General features: G+C 38.5%; 1 protein-coding gene across 7 annotated transcripts in view; it reads left to right on the plus strand.

Moving 5' to 3' along the window:
- The window catches only part of DLC1 (DLC1 Rho GTPase activating protein), a 279555-nt gene that overhangs the window by 81621 nt on the left and 173370 nt on the right, over positions 1–24564 (plus strand). For all 7 annotated transcript variants that reach the window (XM_033060568.1, XM_033060562.2, XM_033060559.2 and 4 more), the window contains one exon: positions 23723–23872. In XM_033060568.1, coding sequence (XP_032916459.1) covers positions 23723–23872 — 150 coding nt within the window. The remainder of the gene's footprint in view (positions 1–23722; positions 23873–24564) is intronic.

Raw genomic sequence — 24564 nt, forward strand, 5'->3', positions numbered from 1 at the left:
ATACTGATAGAAGGACAGAGAAATATTTATTAAGAAGAAACAGATCCCCAGTGTTAACAAGTAACTTTCATGATTATGACAATATATATTGATAAAAGGACACAGAAAAAATTATTAAGAATGATCTTAGCATTTTATTTTAATGAACTGCCTCATGTAAGCCAGAGTTCCTACAATTAGGAAGTATTTGCTAAAGGACACTGCAATGGAATTTACTAACCAGAAAGATAATGCTCGTTCCTTGAAAGAAAATCTCAAAAGATTTGATAATTAGCTCTCAGAGGACTCCACTGGTTATTTTACAGCTGTGGAAAAAACAGTAGAGACCTATTTATTGACCTAGCTATCTGATAAATCAGGAAGAGATCAGTGTCATGGAATCTTTTTGAACAGACCACCTCCTGACACTGGGAAAGATGCAGATGAGGTCAAAACCCTCAGCTTCCTGTCTCAGACAGGAAAAGGAGAAAAAAAAATCTGATAAACATAAAGCTAAACAGAGTTGCTTTGGAAGTCTCTAGAGATAAAGGGAGCAGGGGAAAACACTTTTTAAAAAACCAAACCTCTTGTTAAATGTAGCAAGACAATACATGCATTCACTGAATATGAAAGAACCACTTACGCTTTATATTTTTTCCGATTTGATTACACTGTCAGAACTCAGCCTGAAGCATGAAAAGCAGTAATGAAACCCCCCCCAAAATCATAGCAAACACAGTCATTACCCCACTGACCAGCGCATTAAATGTACTTTCAAATGTTACCACTCCATGGGTGGATCAGAGAAATAGGGTTCAAAATAGAGGGGTAGTCAGCATTGTTCATCTTTAGCCTTGGGAAAATCCTTACCTTGCCAGTCATTTTCACATCCTTAAAAGAGAATTAATATTTTCCCTTGTCATATGAAATGTGAGTTTAGTTGTATTAAAGATGCACAGAAATGTTGTAATAAGAACTTTACAATTACCTGAGATACATAGGTGAAAGTGCCCCAAGAGCCTTAAAACCTTAAAATAACTCCCGCTTGTTGCACTTCCTTCTGTTCTGCGTTAAACCTCATATTTTTGTCCAAGTGAGGACAAATCTCCTGTTTTTACAGTGCCTGTGCTTTAAAATCAGATTTAGATGGAATTAAGCAGTTCCATGTAAAACATCTTATAGATGTACCCTTACTCATTTGCATGTGCTTTCTGTCTCTTTGAGACAGTAACTTGAGGAAACTACATTTTCCAATGCCATTTTCTCTCATTCTCTGTATGAGCCGTCCCTTTTAGCTCTCTATTTGTCCCTTTCAGCTCTCTATTTGTCTCTCTTCTTTTCAGCAATATAAATACTCAACCTCTTTTGAGATTGAATCAATGTAACAATTCAACTTAATTGCACGTTTGGAGATATTTATCTTATTAAACAAAAACATCTGCAGAGCAACTGTGCCCTGGACATGAGAAAAATAAAGTCGTAGAATGAAAAGGTTTCTCCTGTTTGCCCTGGGTGACAAACATAGCAGAAGGATGCAAATCAGATTGGTGAAATCCTAATTTTGTTGCTAGCAGAACCTGGGTTATTTCATAGGGCCTCAGATTTTACCCACAGTCATCAAGTTGCCTAAGCCTGATAATAAAATCTATTATCTCATATTTTAAACAAAGAAGAGCCAAATGGTATTTTGCTCCTCTTAATAAATTCACTGACTTAGTGAAACCGCCCTATTGTGATTTATGTCTCACATTGTTATGAGTCAGAGGAAGTAGGATTTAATTAAAGCAGTGATGGAACTCCAGTTTATATTTTATTGGAAATTCTATAACAGTTATGCTTTTTTCTTTCTATGCAGAAAGATGTGTCTGATAATAGTGACATTCATTTCAATATTAAGTTACTGTATAGTCAAAAATACTTTTAAATTACAAAAGTCCTATACTTCAAATTGAGCAATCACCAGTCCAGCACCACTCACCATCAGATGCTTTGAATGCACTTGAAGTCCAGAGTGTTCTCAGTGCAGCTCTTCCTTGGAGAGTCCAGCTGGTGGTGAATAGAAATTCACTACAGCCGGTCTCAGCGCTGGCTGTGGCCTGAGTCAGGTCCTCTCTCCAGACATGTATTTCTGCTATGTGTTTCTGAGACTGTGGTTTTACCCTTTTGGCCTCACTAGTGGATCAGTAGCCAGAGTTCTCATGCGTTTCCTTCTTCCCCGCAGCTGATTTTGTCATGGTGTGTTAAGGCAGTAAAAGTTGGCATAAACCACAGATAAATATCAAGCCAAATAACCTGATATTAAATATATATATATATATCTATATATATATAGATATATATATAGATATATATATATAGATATAGATATATATGTATATATATAGATATATATAAAACAGTGTAAGGTTGGTAATTCTTTAATTCTACTGGGCCAATGCAGTCATACCTCCTGAGATAATACTTGATTAAATTCAGAGAAAAAAAATACTGGAGTATACTTGAACGCTCTCAAGCTGGTTATCTCAAGTTCTCTAATAGAAACATTTTGATTGTATGAGGACATAGGGTAATCTGTGCCAGCTGTTCTGCAGTTAACTATTCCGAAAGTCTCATTCTCCCTTCTCAAGCAATTTTTTTTCTCTACAGACATATTTCATGCAAAAACTATGCTGACCTTTAAATATGTTTCATGTTAATGTCACAAAATATGGTGACAGTGCTTATTTCTTTTAATATTAGGAAACCTCACATCTAAAAAGGTCTTTCTTAAAGAGTAGAAAATATTTAGTTATTTCTAGCTTTGTGAAGGGTAAGTAAAAATAACAGCTCTATGGTTATTTTATATAGGGGAGTATAAGGAAAGTATTAAGATGGTAATGCTAGTATTTCATCATACAGAAAAGAAGCATTATTTCTAAAGAAGTTAGTAAAATTTCAATCAAGAATGTATCAATTTTTTAAATTCCTCTCCACTGGACATGATGGCTATTGTTTGCCTTATGAATACAACTAGAAATAATAGGTATAGTAACAGTATTGCTCTGCTGACTTAAGCAATTTTCAAAGATCCAACCAGTAGATGTTCTTTTCACAAAAATCTACAGTGTGACTTTTGCACTTTTAAGTACAGAGTATGAGATATATGTACATACATGTTTGAAAAAAAAATCCTGTTCAAGAAATATCCCATTAACAAGGGCAATGTTGTACTGGGAGTCTTCTAATATTCTTTTTTCTGAGATGTAAATCGTAGTAAGATCAGTCAGATTTTAACCCAGAAAAGTAAGGGATTGAATCTAAAATTAAAAGAGGTATTTCAACTTGTTATCAACAAAATATTACTTTATGGTAAAGGACAATAAAGTTAAAAAATTATATAACTGTCTCCATTTAGGGAATATTTTTAAACACATGTGTATACTTCATTTTATGGTGGCTTTATAACTTTTGGTGAAGACATGTTATTGTTACTGCATCATGTCTTCTTTTCTGTACATGGAAGTGGACAGTGATATACCCTAGGCTGTCTATTGCATAGCTTCATAAGGGAATGAGCCGCCTGGAAAAATCCAGCTGCAATAAAAGTGTGCAAACTTCATTTTTGTTTTGCTTTAAAAAAAACGTGATAATTAAAGTGGCATGTGCTTGCGTATATTAAGATACTGAAAAAATGATTAATGAGACACTTCCAAGCCAATATAATTATAAATGCAAATATTTTTGAGACTTTGACATTTATAGATATATGAGCATAAAAATTTGCTTACAATATTTAATATTTGAAATGTAATTTACTGCAATCCACCTAAGCTGGAAAATGCACATATGCAGATAGAAAACTCTAATGCATATAGGCTGCTTCCTATCCCATGGTAATTCTTCATCATCCTTTAGGAATTCAGTTTACCAATACTCACTGAATCACTTCTACAAAAAGCTGATGTATGCATCTGATCATGACAGTGTCTCCATTTCAGTACCTAAACTCCACCAACCTGAATTTAATTCACCAGATTATATTCAGAGACTAGTCTCACTGGAGAGAGCAATTGGGAGGAAATGAAAGGCAAATTATTTTTTTTTGTTAACTTGAAGGGTTGAACTACTGAAAATGAAGTTCAAACAAATGCTGAGGTTAACTTCTGGACTTCTAAATCTCACTTCATCATTATAGCAAAAAAACTGATCATTCTTATCTTCTGCAGTGCCTTACTCTTTAAACTTATAAGATCAATTAGGATATCATACTCTTGACTTAATTATTTAAGGACCAGGAGGCTTTGTTCTAAATATTACTGCTAAGCCCAGAATTACAGTAATTTCACCACTTTTACTTAGCACCAGTCTCTAGTTGCATTGAATTTCTATAGTGTCATAATTTTTATTTAATGGCAACACCACATAGGCTCACTAAGATCCAAAACTATAACCTTATGAACCATTAGAATCTATATATTTGGATTTCAAAGAGCTGTAGGGGCCTTCCCATGATGCTCATAAACAGTAAAGAAAATACTTTTACATCCTTTATTTCCATCAGTTCTAACATCTATTCTAGTTATAGATTACAGTAACATTTTGCACTATTTGAAATGTAAGTAATACTGCAGAGGCCTAAATTTTTCATTAAATATCCTGGTCACTGATCTAACTGATCATATGCTTTACTCACTGATTTTCCACTCAGTTTTTAATCAGCTGGGGTCTAAATCAGACACTAACTTCAGAACACAAGAGATATGACTGACTCAGTAGATCCATCTGGCACATTGGACCTGCCAAGAGTTTTCCTGCTGTGCCCACCGTGCCCATGTTTATACCCAGTCCAGCTGAGTCACACATGGGCAATGCTGACCAACATGTCCTCCTCAGTCTCCATGTTTCCCTGAGTCCTGTAGTTCCCTTTGAAAACTGGAAGTTCTTCTCAGAACAACACTTTTTTTGCTTCAATCTTTCTGCAATTAAATAATGAAAGTATTAATAAAACACAAATGTCGGTAGTACTCTCAATGACACAATACAGACTTTTCCTAGAACATGTAATTCAAAGAGTCAAGGAGGCAAAGTCAAAACAGACTTAGAAAAAACATTTTTCGTCAGCACTCTTGAAAAACCATGCTCTCAAAATTTTGAGATTTTGATAGTAATATGCTTCATGAGAAACATTTATTTTGCAGAAACTCAAGCTGAGGAACTGAAAGGAAAGTTCATTGTGCAATTCTCCTTACATCTGGGATGTCTTCCTTAAAAAAGAGAACATTTGTTGAATTCACTTGAGGGTAGGAAGGTTGAATTAGCCACGATTTGTGATCATTGCCTCTTAGTCTTAGAGATTTCACAATCTATGTTACTCCTAGTCCAACTGGCCCTTCGGTGAGACCATGTGGATCATTCAGGATTTGTTTAGTCAGGTGGACTCATTTCAGTAGAGGATGGTTAAAATTTTTTCTACTGGCCTGAAGTATGGATGAATTATGGCTAGCTAGAATTTCTGAAAATGCTTGAAAAACATATGTACTTTTTACTTCTCCTTAGTTGAACTGTTGATATGGGTTTCATGCCATTAAGACATGGCAATCACACCATGCTGAGTTTCCCAAACAGATACAACTATATCCAGAAGAACAAATTTTCCCTGCAACATATTCAAGCTAACAGTCTTATTGGATACCTACTCAAAATGGCAATGTTCACTACTTTTAAAATATCCCTCGCTATTTGATATTCATATCTGAACATTTTAACATTTAATTGATCACAGGAAACATCAGGCAAATTGTGAAGAATAACAGAAAGCCCAAAATTATGAATTTTATATTCTTTTTAATCTTCATGTCTTGAATGCTACTTTCTATTAGGCCTTATAAAATTGTGTTTATCGCAATAACTGTTTTGGGGAAGAGTTTGGAATTGAATACAAGTTTCTTGAACATTAATTTAAATATGTGATTTAATCCTGGCCCAGACACGTTTGTCTTTTTTATTCTATCACATCTTTGTTATAAGCCTTGAACTCAAACCTTCCATTTGACTTGGTAAAGTCACACTTGACTTCTGAATCTGTTTTCCCATCTTTTGTATGCCTGTATGTTTGTGTGTTTGTGTGTGTATCTCCTGCAGTGCTGTGGGCATATTTACAATATAAATATTTTGGATGTTAGTCAAAATGAGAACTTGCATCATCCTCACCTCACATTCAAATTGCCCAGCTCCTACTCACAGTCTGCTGCATCCTTTGTGGACAGACACACTGACACAGATTGACGGACTGAACCCAATTTGAGCAGCTTGTACTTCCTGAGCTGCAGGCAGTTCTGCTGCTCTGTTCCTGGAGACAGCAGCTGTGAAGGGAAGCTGTCAGTCATCAGCTCACCAAAATGGAGAAGAGATGTGCAGGCATGCAGAGGTGCTGTAGGCTGAACTGGGAGGCAAGAACTCCCCTCTTAGCTGGGTCCAAGCAGGGCAGGATGCTTTTCCTTCCTCCTGGTGCAGGCTGTCAGAGCTGAGCACTAATGCCATTCCCTGCCACAGCCTGGCTGAAACTTTCAAGGACACAAAGGAAAAAGAAAATGATGTGGCCACAACCAAGCCTCAGCTGGACTCAAGTCCAGCTAGGGCATCTCTAGTTAGCTCCTCCCTGAGGGTAGAAGCTCAGATTTCGGCTCAGGCTGTCATTTACTGCGGTTACTCCTTATGACTCTCTTGATTGACAGTGTAAACACGGTATGATACACAATAATCTGTCACATCTATATTACTCATGTGTTGGGTTTTTTTCCTTTGATATTTTTTCCTCACCTCAGTGAGATATTTTCAGATTTTATAGTAAGAAAATCTGAGTTTTCCTTATAATACTGATGCATACAATTTGAAGTCGTGTAGTTTGGTTACTGCTGATAGAGAAAGTGAAAATTATCAAACAGTCCTTGTATATGTCACACAATACTGATCATGTCTGAGCTATGTTGTGAAAGAAAATAACAAGGGGATAACCCCATGGAATTCTATTGGTGCTGAATTTTCAGTTTAGTTGCAATCAATTATGTGTGTTTTTAACAATATTATACTATACTATTTGGTTTTGAAGGTATTTTTCTCATCTTCCAAAGATTATTTATCATATAATGTAGTATAATTAATTTGCTGGAAGATATGGCTCCAGTGTATGACTGGTAAGTATAACCTGTGTGTGAAGGCCATATGCAAAAGCAATATCTATCCAACAGCAGTACAAACACATAGTGGAACACACTAAAAAGTAAATCACTGAGCAAAATACTTAGCTGCATTCAGTTATAATACTTTCTACGCAACCTGATTTCACCAGAAATTTTTGTAGATAACAATTAATTTCCATCCACAAAGGAAAAATTAATGGTAGTAACTGGTTGGAAGGGACCTCAGGAGAAGTCTATCGAAGCAGGAAGAGATTTGAGATCGGAGCAAGTTTCTCTGAAGTTTAGCCAGTTGAGTCTTGAAAGCCTCCAAGGATGAAGCCTCTAGAATTTCCCTCCAAGAAAAGTTTGGCTATACCAGAGTTCTTCCTGTCAGTCAATCATTCATCTCACCTGCTTGTTGCTACCTGCACGTCTCAGTCAGCTGCCAGTAGTTTGGACTTCACAAATCCTGGGAGGTGAAATGGCTTCAACTGATATTTACTTGCTGTCACATCAGAAAAAAGCCCTGAGAATAGTGTGCTTTTCCATTCCTAGATATTTGCTTTTTACATCAGCTTCACCTGCAGTGAAGGCAGAGGGTTTTGCAAGTTGCTCTTCAGGAGGAGAGTCCAAGAGAGATAAAGAATTGTGAGAATAGCCAGAGATGGAAGAGCATCCCTGCACTTGCATTGTGGAAGGAAAGGGATGCACCTGAATATGGAGATGGAGGGAACACAATATCATTTCCAAGGAGAAAAGTCTACCATGCAGAACAAAAATTAGTAAAAATAAGAATTAATAAATTTAATCTAGAGAAAGATTGTGGTTCCCTGTTAGAATTAAGGATTTAGTACTAAGGAAGGTAGCACTAGAACAAGACCTTTTTTGCTTGGGGCAGTTTTGGTGGTTTGTAAGTAGAGCTGGAGAACCTTACATCAACTATGACAACCTTGTCATTGAGAGACAGATAACATGTCATTTCAAAATCACTTCCAGTTGTATATTTTGTGAATCTATGACTTTCTGTTGTTAGCTCATGAACAGAGTACCTAAATGTGTAATATTTATTAATGTGTAATATTTCAAGCAGTTAGTGTCAATGATTTCATATTAAAATAGTCACCACTTTTGAGAAGCTCATCTTACTGCTGAAAAAACCAATGAATGTTAAAAATGATAATACAAAATGTATTCAATTAAACCTCAATTAAATGGAAAAGTTGCGTTTTTTTGCAATTATGTCCTGCAACTTTGGGCCTCATAAGGATTTAGGATAGAAATTTAAAAGAAAAATTAGTATTTAAAGTACAGTAATTTCATGATTACAAGCCGCACCATTTTGACTAAAATTTTGCTCCCACTCCGGAAATGCGGCTTACACTCAGGAGCGGCTAATATGTGAATAATTTTCTGACATTTACAATCCCGAAAGTGCCAGCCAGGGTGCCAAGCCGGGTACCTGCCAGTAAAACCCAGGATTTCACGATTGTTACAAATTGGTTACTGTGTTACGCGGCGGGTGGGGCCAGCTCAGTGCCGGAAGCGCCAGAGGGTGGGGGGAAGGAGGCAGGGGAGCTCCCTCCTTCAGGCGGGGGAGAGGCGGGGGGCTCTGTGCTGACATCCCCATGGCTCGGGGAGGAGGCGGGGGCTCCGTGCTGCCATCCCCGCGGCCTGTGGGGTAAGCAGGGGGCTCCTGCCCCCACCTGCCGTGGCAGGAGCGGGCAGGCACCGCCTCCAACTGCCACCGCCACGGCAGGAGCGGGGGTGCACCTTCCCCTCCTGCCTTCACCGCCGCGGGAGTGGGGAGGCTCCATCCCCGCCTGCCGCTGCGGATGCCGGCAGGCTCCGTCCCTGCCTGCCACCATGGGGTAGCGCCGGGCCGGGGTGAGCGAGCCCAGTGGCAGCGACGGCCAGCCCCAAGCAGCCCCGCCAAGCAGCCCCACCAAGCAACCCCAAGCGGGCCGAGCCTGCACAGCCTGAGCCGAGCCAGTAAACCCAGCCATGCCGCGATTCTGTTACTAATTGGCAACTTTGTTGCACATGGGTCCTCACTGCGAACGACAGAGCGGCTTATGCTCAGGTGCGGCTTATTTATGGACAAAGAACGAAATGTTTGCCAACACCCGGAGATGCGGCTTATAGTCCGTGTGGCTTGTAATCCTGAAATTACTGTAAATAAAAGAAACATATAAGCTGCAACACTTTTAGTGGAGAATGAATTCAAGGATTCAAAAAGGTAGTTGCAGAAAATTGGGGTTTTCAGACTAACCTTGTATTTTGGTTCTGTGTTACATGGATTCTGTCCTTTGATGTGAATGGAGAGTGAACCCTAAAGGCTATTCTATACCCAGTGTGTGTGTCTGAGCAAGCCCTCAATGCTGGGCGCTGTGGACAGATCAGTCCCCTTAAGAAACCTTTAATAGCTAGAATAATTCCAGAGTGCGTAAACATATTTCAAAGGCATACATGAAATAGCTGAATATATTATAAAGAAAAGCGGAATTCCTTGTCTGAACCACAGACTTCTCCAAAATTCCAGTCAACCACTTACCACATGGTCAGACACTTAGCTTTGATGCATTTCAGACAACAATATACAGAAGACAGTTGCTATTAAGGGATGTCTGAAGTAAACAAGGGAGCTTTGGTATTTTTTTACCAAATTTACACCATTATCAGCTCTTCAGAATCATCTCTGCAGAGATGGTGAAGTAATTGTTGTAGAGTTTTAGAAAAGCTTGCGTGACTGCAACATCTTGGTTATTTATTTCAGGAAGAAGTTGTAAAATACTGTGTGTGACATATAAAGGATTATCCAGCTTCCTTTGATTCTGTATTTTCTCAAAACCTCTAATTGCCATTCATTACTATTTGCTAAGAATTCAAAAAGAAAGAACAAATGTCAAAGTTTTTTGACAATTTTTTTTGAGCTATCTAGAATCTTTCTAAATGTGGTTGAAAAGGAAAAACAATTTCCTCGATCAACATTTGCACTCCCAACATGTCTGATCCCAATCCCAGTTTGGGGGCTTGTTTTGCTTGTGTCTAAGCTTCCATGTAGCTAAACTGAGAAATCTGGTATGAATACCTAATTTTGTGACCCTTTTGTTGAAACCCTTTCATTGAAGAAAGCTCTGAACTTTCACGTTTATTGGGCATTAACCGAAACATGAACGTCTTATTCACAAACAGAAATTTTATCCCCATTTAAGATCAAGACTTTTGCTACCACTTCTTCAGTAGCCAATTACAGCTTTCATAAATATCAGTGTGCAGTGAATTGTGATACAAAAGTAACCTTAGTTTAAATCTCATGGTGCAGAAGTAATTTAGTAAAAAGGTAATTGTCACTGGGACAATCCAATTTTCACATGGAAAAAAGTGAGCTCTTTCCCAAGAATATAAAGCACTCAAACTTCTTCTTCTGAATATAAAAAATTAGCAAGTGTTTTTCTCATGCTATCATGTTCTCTTATAAACTTCTGACATAAAAAAAATATTTTTGACATTTCTTCAGCTGCATAGGTTGGCAAAGCTAAAGAATAGTGGGTGAATTAACAGACAGAGGACAACAGTTTGCTGCTGCTTTTTGACAATACACCTCTCTTTCAGACCCTCAGCAAGTTACTAATGTAACACTCTCTAAATTATTTGTGTTGGTATACTGAGGAAAAACATTTGAGAGGACATCAAGACCGTACAATATCTGTAAAATCAGCTTAAACCCAGTGGCAAAAAACAAGGTTACAGTTAAGTGATCACATTGCACTTTGAAATTAAATTCCAAGCTTTTGCAAAAAAAAAGTGAAATTCAATACAGCTCTTTATCCTGCTTTTTTTAGTCTTCCTTGGCCAGCACTGATATTTGTAGGCTTGCACAGAAGGCATTACACCTTTCCCAGGGACTGTGTTCAGATGGACCCCCAATGGCTTTCTGGAACTTTCTGGAAACCTGTGCTGGTACAGGGAGAACTGAAGGGTAACCTAAGTAAATAGATGAGTGAACAGGAACTTGTTAGAACCAGGAATTTGGGGAAAATAAAAGTAACCATGCAACCATGACCTGTATTCAATAATGATTTAGATATCTGGTTTTTAAAATTAAATTTGGAGTACGGCTATAAAGAGAACAAAGTACAAAGTTACTAAGTGATTGTCTTCTGATCACCTCTGATTTTTGAAATAGTAAACTATTGTTAAAATCATGTAGGATGAAAGTATATTTTTAGTCATTGTCTACTTTAAGGTTTTATAGAGGATTTGCTATACTATAGCAAACATCCGTTAGAGTTGTCTGGCAACAAGAGAGTGGATTGAATTGCAGTGCGTTCATAGTAATGATTTCTAGCTCTGTAATCTCATACACCCAGGGCGCTTATACCTAAGAGTATGAAACTGAATATTCTGATAAAAATGCAGAATAATATCTTACTTACTTGAATATTTTGTTTACCTAATATTTGGTATCTCAGAGAATCAGCTGAGTAGCCTGAAGTAGATTATGGGGTTCAAGAGACCTCACTTACTTCTCTATATTTGGAGTTTATTTTCCCCACTGTTTTCTCATTCATCTCAGTTCTAGTGACAGATCTACTTTATGCAGAAAGGATATATTTTTATTTAGATTCTTGTCTTTCCCCTAAATATGCTGAATGCTTACTCAAATAAGTGTTTGGGTCACCATCCCTGGAGATATTTAAAGGATGTGTAAATGTGGCACTAAGGAACATGTTTTATTGGTGGACTTGAAGGAGGGTGGTTTATAGTTGGACCTAATAATCTTAAAGGTCTTTTCCAACCAAAATGATTCTCTGATTCTAACTAAACCAATTGTGTTATACAAGTCTTATGCAAGGGTAAGTAGCATTCTGAGAATCTGTTACGGTGGTTTTGTTACAGAATACCTTCTGCCTCTGAAAGAAATAGTGCTATTTTGAAGTTCACTGTTTCTAAACAAATTCAGTCTTGTTAGAGAAAAGTTAAAATTCTCAGCTTTTCTATTTGTCATGAAACGTCTGCACAAGATAAAGATGACTGTGCCATAACTTCTGCAAGTTTACAACAACCTTTATGATCAATCTTTTGTGCTTTGCTCCTGTGTGTCCCTTCAGACACGACATTGCTTAAGCTCCATGAAATTCAATATGGTTGGTATATATGCTGTCTATATGCTCAATCTTTCCATACAAAAAATTACCCCTTCCTCATTTTTTTTGCCACTAACTCTGAAGTTCTATTTTTTATTTCTCTACCAAGGTATTAATAATCTAGTCATGCTCCAGGGTTCAGGGAAAGAAAGATTTCTTGTTGAATGCACCATATCTAAGCTTTCCATGATTTATTTTGTCTTCTTATGGCCTCCTCCAGATATGGGACATATTGGAAAATGTTTGTGTCTGGCACAGAAGCCTGGTGAATCTCTCATGCAAGCTGCTAACCTGAGCAAGATTACGAAAACCAGAAGGATAAATGCAGACTTTTGTGTTCCTACCTAGATAACTAAATAACCTACCAGATTCTCAAAAGCCATAAGCACTGGGTTGATTTCAATAAGTTGCAGGCTGTGACAAAGTCTTCCTACATTTTTTCATTCCAGATATAAAATTTGTCAGTCAACTCCTGATACTGGGCCAACCAATCTCTCTGGTTAAGTAACCAACTACAGTAATTTCACAATTACAAGCCGCACTGACTATAAGCCACATTTCCAGGTGTCGGCAACATTTTGTTCTTTGTTCGTGCAAAAGCCGCACCCAATTATAAGCCGCTCTGTCGTTCACAGCGAGGACCCGCGTGCAACAAAGTTGCCAAATAGTAACAGAATCGCGGGATTGAGGTGTTTACTGGCTCGGCTTGGGCCATGAGGGCTCGGCCCGCTCAAGGCTGCCAATGAGGCCAGGTGGCCCAGGTCGGCGCTGCCGCTTGGCGGGGCCGGTAGGGACCGGTTGCTGCCGGGCTCGCTCACCTTGACCCATTGCTGCCCCGCGGTGGCAGGCAGGGAAGGAGCCCCCCTGCTCCCACAGTAGGCAGGGATGGGAGCCTGCCTGCTCCTGCCGTGGTAGGCGAGGACAGGAGCCCCCCGCCTTCCCCCCGGGCAACGGGGCCAGTAGGAGGGAGCCCCCCACCCCTCCCCCGGGCTCCGCTGCCTGAAGGAGGGAGTCCCCTGCCTTGCCCCGCCCCCCGCACTGCCAGCACTGAGCTGGCCCCACCCACCGCGCAACACAGTAACCAATTTTTAACAATCGTGAAATCCTGGGTTTTACTGGCAGGTGCTTGGCTTGGCACCCTGGCTGGCACTTTCGGGATTGTAAATGTCAGAAAATTATTCACATATTAGCTGCTCCTGAGTGTAAGCCGCATTTCCGGGGTGGGAGCAAAATTTTAGTCAAAATGGTGCAGCTTGTAATCATGAAATTACTGTACATCTTTTCCTCTTCTATGAGAGTTTTTTAAAGGGTTTTACAGGACAAAGAAAAGTGAATAAAGGAAAATTTCTGTAATGTGTTAACTGGATTGGAAACACTCAGTGGTGAATCTTCCCCACCACCTCACCCTCACACACTCTCACACATGAATATGCAAATTGTTAAGGTATGATTAGTAGGGACATTGTGTTGTATATTTTTAATAAGCTGTTTTTTCATTTACTGATGTCACAATCACATGAATGAAAAGATATCTTATTTTAAAAGACTGAGTACAACCTATATTGTCAAAACTCTTCATTTTCTAGGGTAGAATGAAAACTATTTAGGACAACTCCTGTTTCTCACTTATTTAGAATGTGCAGAGGTTTGTTTTAATTCTCATGTCTGTATAAGGCCTGACTGAAAGTCCATTGCAATTGTGGGAAGAGTTGTCATCATTTCAGGAGGCTGCTCAGTACTAGTATTGCTCTGTCTTCAGGTATTGTGGGGTAGAGTGTCAGTAATAGACTTTACATAGATGGCAAGCATTTCATAGATTCTATGTGCTCACTGGTAAACTGGAGGACAAACTAGGTTTTGTATCCCTACTTCTTCCTCCATTCCCTTTGCACTGCATTCAGTGCAGTGCAAAACAGAAACTACAGTAATTTCACAAATACAACCCGCACAGACTATAAGCCGCATCTCTGGGTGCTGGCAAACATTTCGTTCTTTGTCCATAAATAAGCCGCACCTGAGTATAAGCCACTCTGTCGTTCGCAGCGAGGACCTGCGTGCAACAAAGTTGCCAAATAGTAACAGAACCGCAGCATGGTGGGGTTTGCTGGCTCGGCTCAGGCTGTGCAGGCTCGGCCCGCTCGGGGCTGCCGACGGGGCCAGGTGGCCCAACCCGGCACTGCCGCTCGGCAGAGCCACTCGGGGCTGGCCGCCGCTGCCACTGGACTCACTTGCCCCAGCTCGGCACTGCCCCGTGGTAGCAGGCAGGGATGGAGCCCCTCCGGCCCCTGCGGCAGCAGGTGGGGACAGAGCCTGCCTGCTCCTGCCGCGGCAGGCGGGGACAGGAGCCCCCTGCTTACCCCACGGGCCGTGGGGATGGCAGCACGGAGCCCCCGCCTCCTCCCTGAGCCGCGGGGATGGCGGCACGAGGTCCCCCCATCTTTCCCCACCCCCCGTGCTGCCTGCAGGCTCTACCCACGGCACAACAGAGTAACAATTTGTAACAATCTCGAAATGCCGGTTTTTACTGGCAGGTGCTCAGCTCAGCACCCTGGCTGGTACTTCTGGGGTTGTAAATGTCAGAAAATTATTCACATATTAGCCACTCCTGAGTATAAACCGCATTTCCGATGTGGGAGAAAAATTTTAGTCAAAATGGCGCGGCTTGTATTCGTGAAATTACTGTATTTGCTTTGCTTTCCGTTTGTAAGCAATTCCTCACTTCCATGTTTGAAATGCACTAAATGATAGACACATAACGTGTAAGTACACAAAGCCATTCATTAACTGTAATGTGTTTGTAAAACACATGCCAACAAACACATATCAAAGCTAAGTTTCATGTCACTGATGCTGATTTAATTGCTGATTAATAGTATGGTCTCTATTTTTCCTCATTTCAGTCTTTGATTTACAGTATAATAGAAAAAAAAACAAGATCACTAAAGTATTTTCTTCGTGATTTTTCAACAAAATTTCTAGATGTGAGGTGTTTTTTCAAGAATATAAAAAATGTAACATCAGTTATCTATTGCTCACATTCACATCACATTTCTATTTAATTACTGTATTTGTCCAATCTGATAATTAGTGTTCAGATTACTCTCATAATATTGTCCACAAAGCAAAGTCTTTCCACTCATAAAAACGCAAAGATAGACATACCTTTTTGCTTACTTTGTAAGTCATAATCATTAAATTATAGTCAAAAAAATGTGATTTTAGAATAATTGCAATGCTAATTTAGAAAATATCAAGAAGAACAAAGCTTGAAAGTAACTGAATTTGTTTACACTGGAAAAAGCATGATTAATTACATTATGTTTAACTATGCTTTTTACCACCCAGTGAACAGAAATTACATTCATATTGTGCTCTGTGTCTCTATGGAATTTGATTTTGGCAAATTTCTGTAGTTGTAATCCTGATAAGATGCTAAGTCAGGAATGCTTACTGGGAGCTGGATGACATCAGGCTGCTTACTGTAATCAAATGTAACTCCAAAGACAGAGAGCAGGATTTCATACATCATTTATACTTTATTAAACTGTAGTGAAATTATACGATAATTTTCTTCTACATTTCTTCTACATTGGACAAGATGTACCATGTTGTGTTGGGTAATTTTTTTTTTTTTTTTCTTGCTTCCATTAGTTCCTGGAACTACTGCCACCACTTATTTGCATTAATATTACAGGAAAGTTGATATCATTCTAGTGTAGAAATGGCAGTCTGAGAAGTCCATGTTTTCCATTAATAGCTACCTGTGGTAATAGAACATTAGCTATAAAGTGATCCTGACTGACTTTGTTTAGTACAGAGCTGCTCTGTTTCAAGAACAGGAGTGACTACTACCTGCCATCGCTGCTCAGTTAACACAGCTGGGCAACATTGCTTCCTCAGATTGTTTTGCACCAAGATTTTTGAGTGATTTTCCATTTCATCAATACCAAATTGCTAAATTTCATTATTAAAACAGCATCTCTGATAGACAGTTTACTCAGCTGACATGAAACATGGAAAACTAAAATGCTAAAAAAACCCTAAAAATACTAAATAGTCTATGGGTTGAGTATGTCTTTAGGCAAAAAAAAAAAAAAACAAAAACAGCTGTAGAAAGGAAATTACCATAAAGGAAAGCTTTTGTTAGGATTAAATTAGCTTTCGATGTGAAAGATATCAAGTTTTTGCAATGGAAATTGGGTTAAGTTCAAGAGACCATATCTGTGAAGACCCCATGAGTTTAAAAGACCTTAGGAAAACTTAGGTAAATTCAGATGCTACACTTCACTTCTAGAACTGAAATCTCCTTGTCCCTGTAACCTACCAGTTGAGTACAGTAATTTCACAATTATAAACCACACCATTTTGACTAAAATTTTGGTCCGAACCCAAAGTGCGGCTTATAATCAGGTGAGGTTTATATACGGACAAAGAATGAAAAGTTGCTGTTTTAGTTTGGAGGACAGGTGTCTGCTAAGAAAGGCAGGAGTTTCTCTTTGAAATGGAAAATGTAAACCTCCTCCCTCCAAATTACTGTAATTTTGAAATCAAGGGGCTTTCAGGCAAAAATATGGGAATTAGGAATAACAGTTCTTTTCTAGGGAAATTAAAATAGAAATACAGTACTACAAAGAAACAAACTCCAAACCCTGACAAAGTCAGAGTACAACCTGACACCCCGTCAGGCAGGGTGTTGGTAGCAGTCCCGTTAAATGGTGGCTGCATCCTCCTGCAGTGACAGATGTGATTCAGTTGGAGCAGTGCTCCTGCAGAAGGTGCAGTTTCCCTCTGGAGTTCCAGTGGTGATGTGGAGAAATCCAGTTTTCCTCTGGAATCCAGTGGAGAAAAGGGCTCCCTTAGTGTCCCAAAGCCTCTGTTTTTATCTTGGTAAGAAATGTTGGGCTCTTCCCCCTGGCTGGAGCAACTTCCAATGGGATAAAGTAATTTTATCAGTCCCACAGTGGGACTCAATGGGCCATTAGCAGAAAATGACTCCCTGGAGGAAGGATGGTTTGTGAAAAGATAAAGAACAATGCCCCGCCTGGTTTCAGTGGATGGCCCATTAGCTGATAATATCTCCCATGGAGATAAGGATCACTGCCCCCACCCTCAACAGATGGTGATAGAATAGATACCTTTTATCACACTCTGTATTGTAACGTGTGGCTTATAATCAGGTGTGGCTTATGTATGGGCAAAGAACTAAAAGTTATCAACACCCGGAGATGCGGCTTATGGGCAGTGCAGCTTATATTCATGAAATTACTGTATATTTGGATTTTGTGTTCTCCATCATTTTTCAGCACATTTTATTCTTTTCCCAAGAGTGCAGCGCTATCCCTGCTAGTACGCTACTCTACAGAAGAAGACATATTTTTTTGCCTAGAAGTAGATAAACCATTGGTTTTGTTAAGACAACATGTCATTCAGAAATTGGTTTTCCAATATAGTTGGGTTTTTTAAATTGCTCTGAGGATACAGTTGTGAAAGTCACAATTAGAACATTAGATAGAAATCAAGGTCTTCTGAAGACTTCATTTTTACAAATGTAACTTATTTGTGTGTTTTTAACACAAGTTTAAAAGCATGTGTATACTAGTGCTATTGAACACTTTATATTTGAAAAAAACTGATCAGTGTTCTAAGGTTCTTCTAAGAAAAATGAGAAGAGAAGCTATTCTCTCAATAGCAATGTGTAGATGAATAGCTGCATGAATATATGAGCATGTCTCCTCACCTTTGGTGTGTACCCCAGTGTCAGCCTATATTATTTATTACTTTTTCTATCTGTCCTACATATCAGTTCAAATATGATTTATAATAGTAATATTACTGTGATTTTTCTGGTGTCTAGGCCTTGTGTCTTATGTCAAAAAGGAACAGAATGCTTTACCTTGTGTTTTAACGTTCTGTCTGCAATCCCTCCCATAATAAATATGACCCTAGTAATAGAATCATAGAGTGGTTTGTGTTGGAAGGGACCTTGAAGATCCTCTAGCTCCAAAATCCCTGTCATGGGCAGGTATATGATAAAGTATAGCATAAAATTTAGAGAAAGATACCATTCTTAGGTATTTTTCAAAGTCCAATGTAGAAGGATGAAAATTACAACTTAATTGCATATTTACTAGTAAAAAATCATCAGACTGATTTCAAAACTGCATATTTTGCATTCTTCATTTGTTTCTTCCCATGCAAAGGTTTATAGTATTAAATCTGTAATATATTATAAAATTCGCTTTTCTCAAAAAGGTTATTTTTAGCAAGGAAAGACAAGAATGAATAATTTAATGCCATGTGAAATATATAGCATTAATATAAGATTTTAACTCAGTCCAGCTGGTTGCAGATCAAGAATACCAGGCAAAACTCAGCCAACTCTTTCCATAAATGATCCCTTTCTTTTGTTGGTATTCCAACTTGCCTTGTCAATTGTGTAAAAATTTTGCATCTAAAATCCAAGTATTCCTTTTCAAAGCAATTATGAGCATCTTGACACCAGAGTGTCAGGAAGGAGGTGCTGCCCTGATGGCCCTAGCAGGGAGATGTTTAGAGTGGGATTTCTCTCCCCTCTTTAACCCCAGGGAACCACTCTGACACTGAGACTATCTGCTCAGTCTGGGAGCCAGCAAATGCTTTCAAAGGGAGAACCTACTGTGGAGGAGGAAGTGATTCAATCCCCCTGAGGGTATTAAGACAGAGAACAAACTTAGTTTTGAGTACCAATTTTTTCTGTACAAAATCTTTGCTATGAAAATTAAATAGGTTTTACACTCAACAGTCTAAACCCTTTTCAAAAGGTACCCTTCACTTCAGCTCTACTCAGCCAAAAGAGGTTTGTGGGAAAAGGGACTGCAGCAGGGACTGTGTGTATGATGTAAAACAGTGGTTAGAGGTGAAAGGTAAAAACACACTTGGAGAAATACAGGGTTTAAGAGAGCAAGGAATTGAAATTCATCCAGTTCCATTTTGCCATGCCTGGATAAAACAGAATGGATGTATTAAATCCAAGTTTAGGGTCATGCCCTTCAATTGGTTTCTTCAGTCTGAGTTGGTTAAAGTAATTGTAATTTATTGCTAATATGAGTAGGAGATTCTTGAAATCATAAATAAAAAGAAGGGTGTAGGTTCTTTCTAGAGATACTGCAATTAATGCTGCCTTCATACAGGGTTTTTTATTCATTGAGTATTCAAAATAAGATAATGTGCAGACAACATTATATTCAGAAATTGCCAGGTCTCCTCACACATTGCACAAGGCAACTTGGTAGTAAAAAGACACACAAGCACAAGATACACATGGGAGTACATAGGGGAAAAATGTAGTGCTATTCTTGTCAATAACATGAGCTCCAAATTCACAAAAGTGACTAAAAAAACTGGTTAAATCCCATTTGCAGACATGTTCTCAAAAACATTGACATTAACATTGTTTGCTGATGATAGCAACAGGACTTGTAGTCTGTTTACTTGTAAAAACATTTGGGGTTTTATAATTTATGCGTAATTCAAGCATCCTTCATTCTAGCAGGAGTTACAATGTTTTCTGTTCTAAACATATGGATATATTCAAATTTAACTAGCTTCTTTATCACACCAGTGAGGATACAAATTAAAAGCAATTTTTTTTTCCAGTTCATGACCTAGATTATTTCCTTCTGTGGAGACATGTTAAAATCTCTAGACAAATAACATCTAGAGTTTGACCTACTGTTTATATTTTTGATGTATGCCTGTATTGCCCTATGCAAATGCCTTAAGACAGAAATTTAAGTTTTAAGGGCTTTCTTTGACCAGACATCTTCTAATGCCTAAATTTTGACTTCATAATGGTAAAGGTAGGATTTCTGTATAATTCTATAAGTGTTATTTATATTTTTGCATTCTAATTTGGAAGGTAAATACCAATCATTGGGAAATAATGTGAAAGACTGGAAGCAAAGGAAATACTGTGTTTTCAAAAGAAAACAAATTAATTGCTAATACGTTGCTGGCTATAGATCATATCATACTTCGGGAATAAAATCTCAGAATATACACAAAAGGGACATACAAAAAGATAAAAAGATTCTAAAACTCTTAGAAATTAATTTGAGATTATCAAGGCTAAAACTGTCTAAACATAAATTGATCTTATAATAACATTTGTTTTATATGTTGTGATGAATTTTCAGCTCGTGACTAGCCCTTTTTGTTTTGTCTTAATTTTTTTTGTATAATGCTTAGATTTGCATGTATACAAATTGATGCCCTAGCAAAGCTCAGAAACTGTAGTTAAAATGTTAAATTTCTCATGTTGATGTGAACAGCAGCCAGAACCACAAAGTTAGGGCTTCTAAACAGAATAGCTAAATTCCATAATGATAATATTATTGTTTTCTGAAAGCAGTGTTTGCCTGCAAAGCCAGCACATCGTGTTAAGCCTGAGTATCACTTTGAGCAATATTTTTGCCACCTCTTCATTTCAGCAGATTCTTCTCCAACATTCTCAATCTACTGCATACAAAGCAAGTTTATATTATTTATGTTATTTGGGGCAAATTCAAATTTTTTTTTTTTGTCTTTTAGTGAAATGTCTCATATCTTTCTAGCCTGACTAAAAAACAAAAGCCAAAAACAACCACAAAACAACCAAACTAATAAAACTCACCCGGTCATCACCACTTCCTTCGTTGGGGTGTGGCAACGAAATTCTGTGTTTTAAGTCAAGTGTAAATTTTAGGTGGATTAACCTCTACAGTGGTGCATTTCCAAGCAAAACCAATAGAAATAAAAACACAGTGAGGGGACTGTGTAGAAAGCTAGTTTAGTAGCAGCACTGGAGTCCTTTGGATGTGTAAACTGGAGACATGGTCACCATGGCAAACATGGCCAGTGCCACAAAGGAGCTCGTGTCTACTCTGTTAGCAGACATTCAGCTGCTCCACTGGGCTTGCTGCACCCATGCAGATTAGATTAAATAACCATTCTGACATTTGTAAACCTCAGGTATCAATTTAACATCAGTTAAAATGAAGATCCATGCAGTGGCAATGAATCATTTGGGACACTGTGTTTTCAATTTGAAAGAAAGTGAAACTTGATCCATTTTGGTGATTTCTAAGGTATTTTGAGGTGATATTCTCTCGCAGTCACTCTAAACTGAGTTCAAATTCATCAGGGGATCCTGCAAATTCAACAGCTTTTTTAGAAACCCAATGCAAAATATCAAGTTGTAATGCAAAATTAAATATGCAGTTTCCTTTAGTGTAACCTTTGTATTGTACATTGTTGATAACTGTGCTTTGGTCTGACAGATTTGTATTTCTACTTTTCTAAGATTTGGTTAAGTAACCATCACTCTATCTTCGCCTAAAGATCACATAAACTGTGGTTTATATGACTATTTTATCTATACATGTCCTTTAATTCTAGCAGGAATTATCTAATTCATGTTCTGCAATGCCTTTAAAGCAGTCTATGAAAATCTTGCTAATGGAATCCTAACAACAGTAGTCTCTGTATAGCCTGAAAAACAGTTCAGTGACTATAAAGTAAAAGGCTAATTTGGACACATACAGCGTCTAGTACTTAGGCACAATGATGCAACTGTAACATCTTTGCATCCATTTCTTGAGAAGCGAGCTGCGAGCCGCTACAAAGAAACAAACCCCATACACTGACAAAGTGTCTTGAGTTACAATACAGGATGCGATCAAAGTATCTATTCTATCACTATCTGTTATGATCAGGTGGGGCAGTGATCCTTATCTCCATGGGAGATACTCTGCAAATGGGCCATCCATTGAAACCAGGAGGGGCATTGTTCTTTATCTTTTCACAACCCATCCTTCCTCCAGAGAGTTATCTTCTGCTAATGGCCCATTGAGTCCCACTGTGTGACTGATAAAATTACTTCATCCCATTGAGAGTTGCTCCAGCTAGGGGGGAGAGCCAAGCCTTTCTTACCAAGATAAAAACTGAAATTCTAGGACACCGAGTAGCCCTTTCTCTACTGGACTCTATAAAAAAATGGGATTTCTCCACATCACTACTAGACCCCTGGAAGGAAACTGCACCTTCTACAAGACCACTGCTTCAACTAAACCACATCTGTCACTGCAAGAAGACTGCAGTTACTATTTAATCAAACTGCTACCAACACCCTGCCTGACGCAGTGTCAGGTTGCACTCTGACTTTGTCAGGGTTTGGAGTTTGTTTCTTTGTAGTACTGTATTTCTATTTTAATTTCCCTAGAAAAGAACTGTTATTCCTCATTCCCGTATCTTTATCTGAGAGCTCCTTGATTTCAAAATTATAATAATTTGTAGGCAGGGGGTTTATTTTACATTCTCCATTTCAAAGAGAAGCTCCTGCCTTTCTTAGCAGACACCTGTCCTCCAAACTAAGACAAAAAGTCAGAGCACAACCTGACACCCCATCAGGGTGACACCCATCAGTCAGGGTGTTGGTAGCAGTCCCATTAAATGGTGACTACAGTCCTCCTGCAGTGACAGATGTGATTCAGTTGAAGCAGTGGTATTGTAGAAGGGTGCAACCTCCCTCCGAAGGTCCAATGATGATATGGAAAAAAGTCCGGTTTTCCTCTGGAGTCCAGGGAAAAGAGGGCGACTTGGTGGCCCAGAATTTCAGTTTTTATCTAGGTAGGAAAGGCTGGGCTCTGCCCCCTGTCTGGAGCAACTCTCAATGGGATGAAGTAATTTTATCAGTCCCACAGTGGGACTCAATGGACCATTAGCAGAAAATGACTCCCTGGAGGAAGGATGGGGGGTGCAAAGATAAAGAACAATGCCCTGCCTGGTTTCAATGGATGGCCCATTAGCAGAGTATCTCCCACAGAGATAAGGATCACTGCCCCAGCTGGTCACAACAGATAGTGATAGAATAGATACTTTGATCACATCCTGTATTGTAACTCAAGACAGCACGGTTGGTGTGATTGTTACTACTTCATTACTCTGCTGCATGTGAGTCCTCGCTGCAAAAAAAAAGTGTACCGTGTAGTCCAGTGTGCCTTATATATGGACAAAGTTCGGAAATTTGCCAACTCCCAGAGGTGTGCCTTATAATCCGGTGTGCCTTATAGTCGTAAAATTACTGTCATTAATTTGGAATTAGTATTTTGAGGAGTGTTTAGAATCCATAGCTCTTTTAAAATATGTGTATCCAAGTAATGATGCAGTTATTTCAAATTATTGTGCTTTTAAAAAATTTAATTTCTATAATGGATGTATATTAAGTATTAATATAAAATATTTTCCCAGCAGTACATCAGTACTCAGTAAACAGGTTACACAAAGCAGTATTTTTTTAATAGTTTCTGCTTATTATTTGGTGTGTTTTCCTGGCAAATTAAGAAACAGAGCTTTCATAATTTAAGGTTATTCTTTCCAATTAATACCATTTCAGATTTATCACTTGTATTTTCTGTTTCATAGGAAATAACAGAAGATCGGGATCGTTCACGACTGGATTCAATGGTGCTGTTAATTATGAAACTGGACCAACTTGACCAGGATATTGAAAATGCTCTCAGTGCAGGCTCTTCCCCATCCAGCACCCCGACATACAAACGGAGGCACATACCTGTAAGCCAGTTTGGTCAATTTTTTATTATTATTCTAAATAGATTTTTTTTTGCTTCACCACCTTCTTTCAGTCCTAACATTTTTCAGCTCCTTGACTTAGAACTAAGGCTCTTTTTGTAAAGAATTTGACTTGGTTAGTTTTTCATGTATATATAGACATATTTTGAAGGCAATGATATTCATTATTTCCTTTTAGCATGCTTTCATAAATGAGAGCTTCAGAACTCCTGATGAAACAAAGGGAGATCAACAAGATTCAGAAAATGTCTGGATCTCTAATTATCACCTACTGTAAATGCAGAGCCAACATAGTTTCAGGGTCACACCAGTCTCAGAACATGAGTATGTGTCATTTGACATTGCGTAGAACTGAAAGTAATTCTGAACTACGGGTCTTGTTTTTCTGCTAGGGGAAGACAAAAAGTCTTTAGTCATTCAAAGTAAGATTCAGGGCAGAACTTGAATTACTTAATGTAGGGGGTGAGGGGTGGTTTATTCACTTAAAGGGATCATTCTTTGCTGCGAGTAATCCAAAAGGAGATGAGACAACTCACAAACATGACTGATGCATTCTTTTTTTTCTGTAAATTGTTTACACATGTAACTCTGACTAACATGAAATGGCTGATCCAAGGTATTCTTGTGCAGGCTTCCTGTTAATTTCACCCACATGTGCTCCAGCTGTTTTTCAA

Source organism: Catharus ustulatus, chromosome 5 (genome assembly GCF_009819885.2).
Source record: "Catharus ustulatus isolate bCatUst1 chromosome 5, bCatUst1.pri.v2, whole genome shotgun sequence".
Taxonomy (NCBI): domain Eukaryota; kingdom Metazoa; phylum Chordata; class Aves; order Passeriformes; family Turdidae; genus Catharus; species Catharus ustulatus.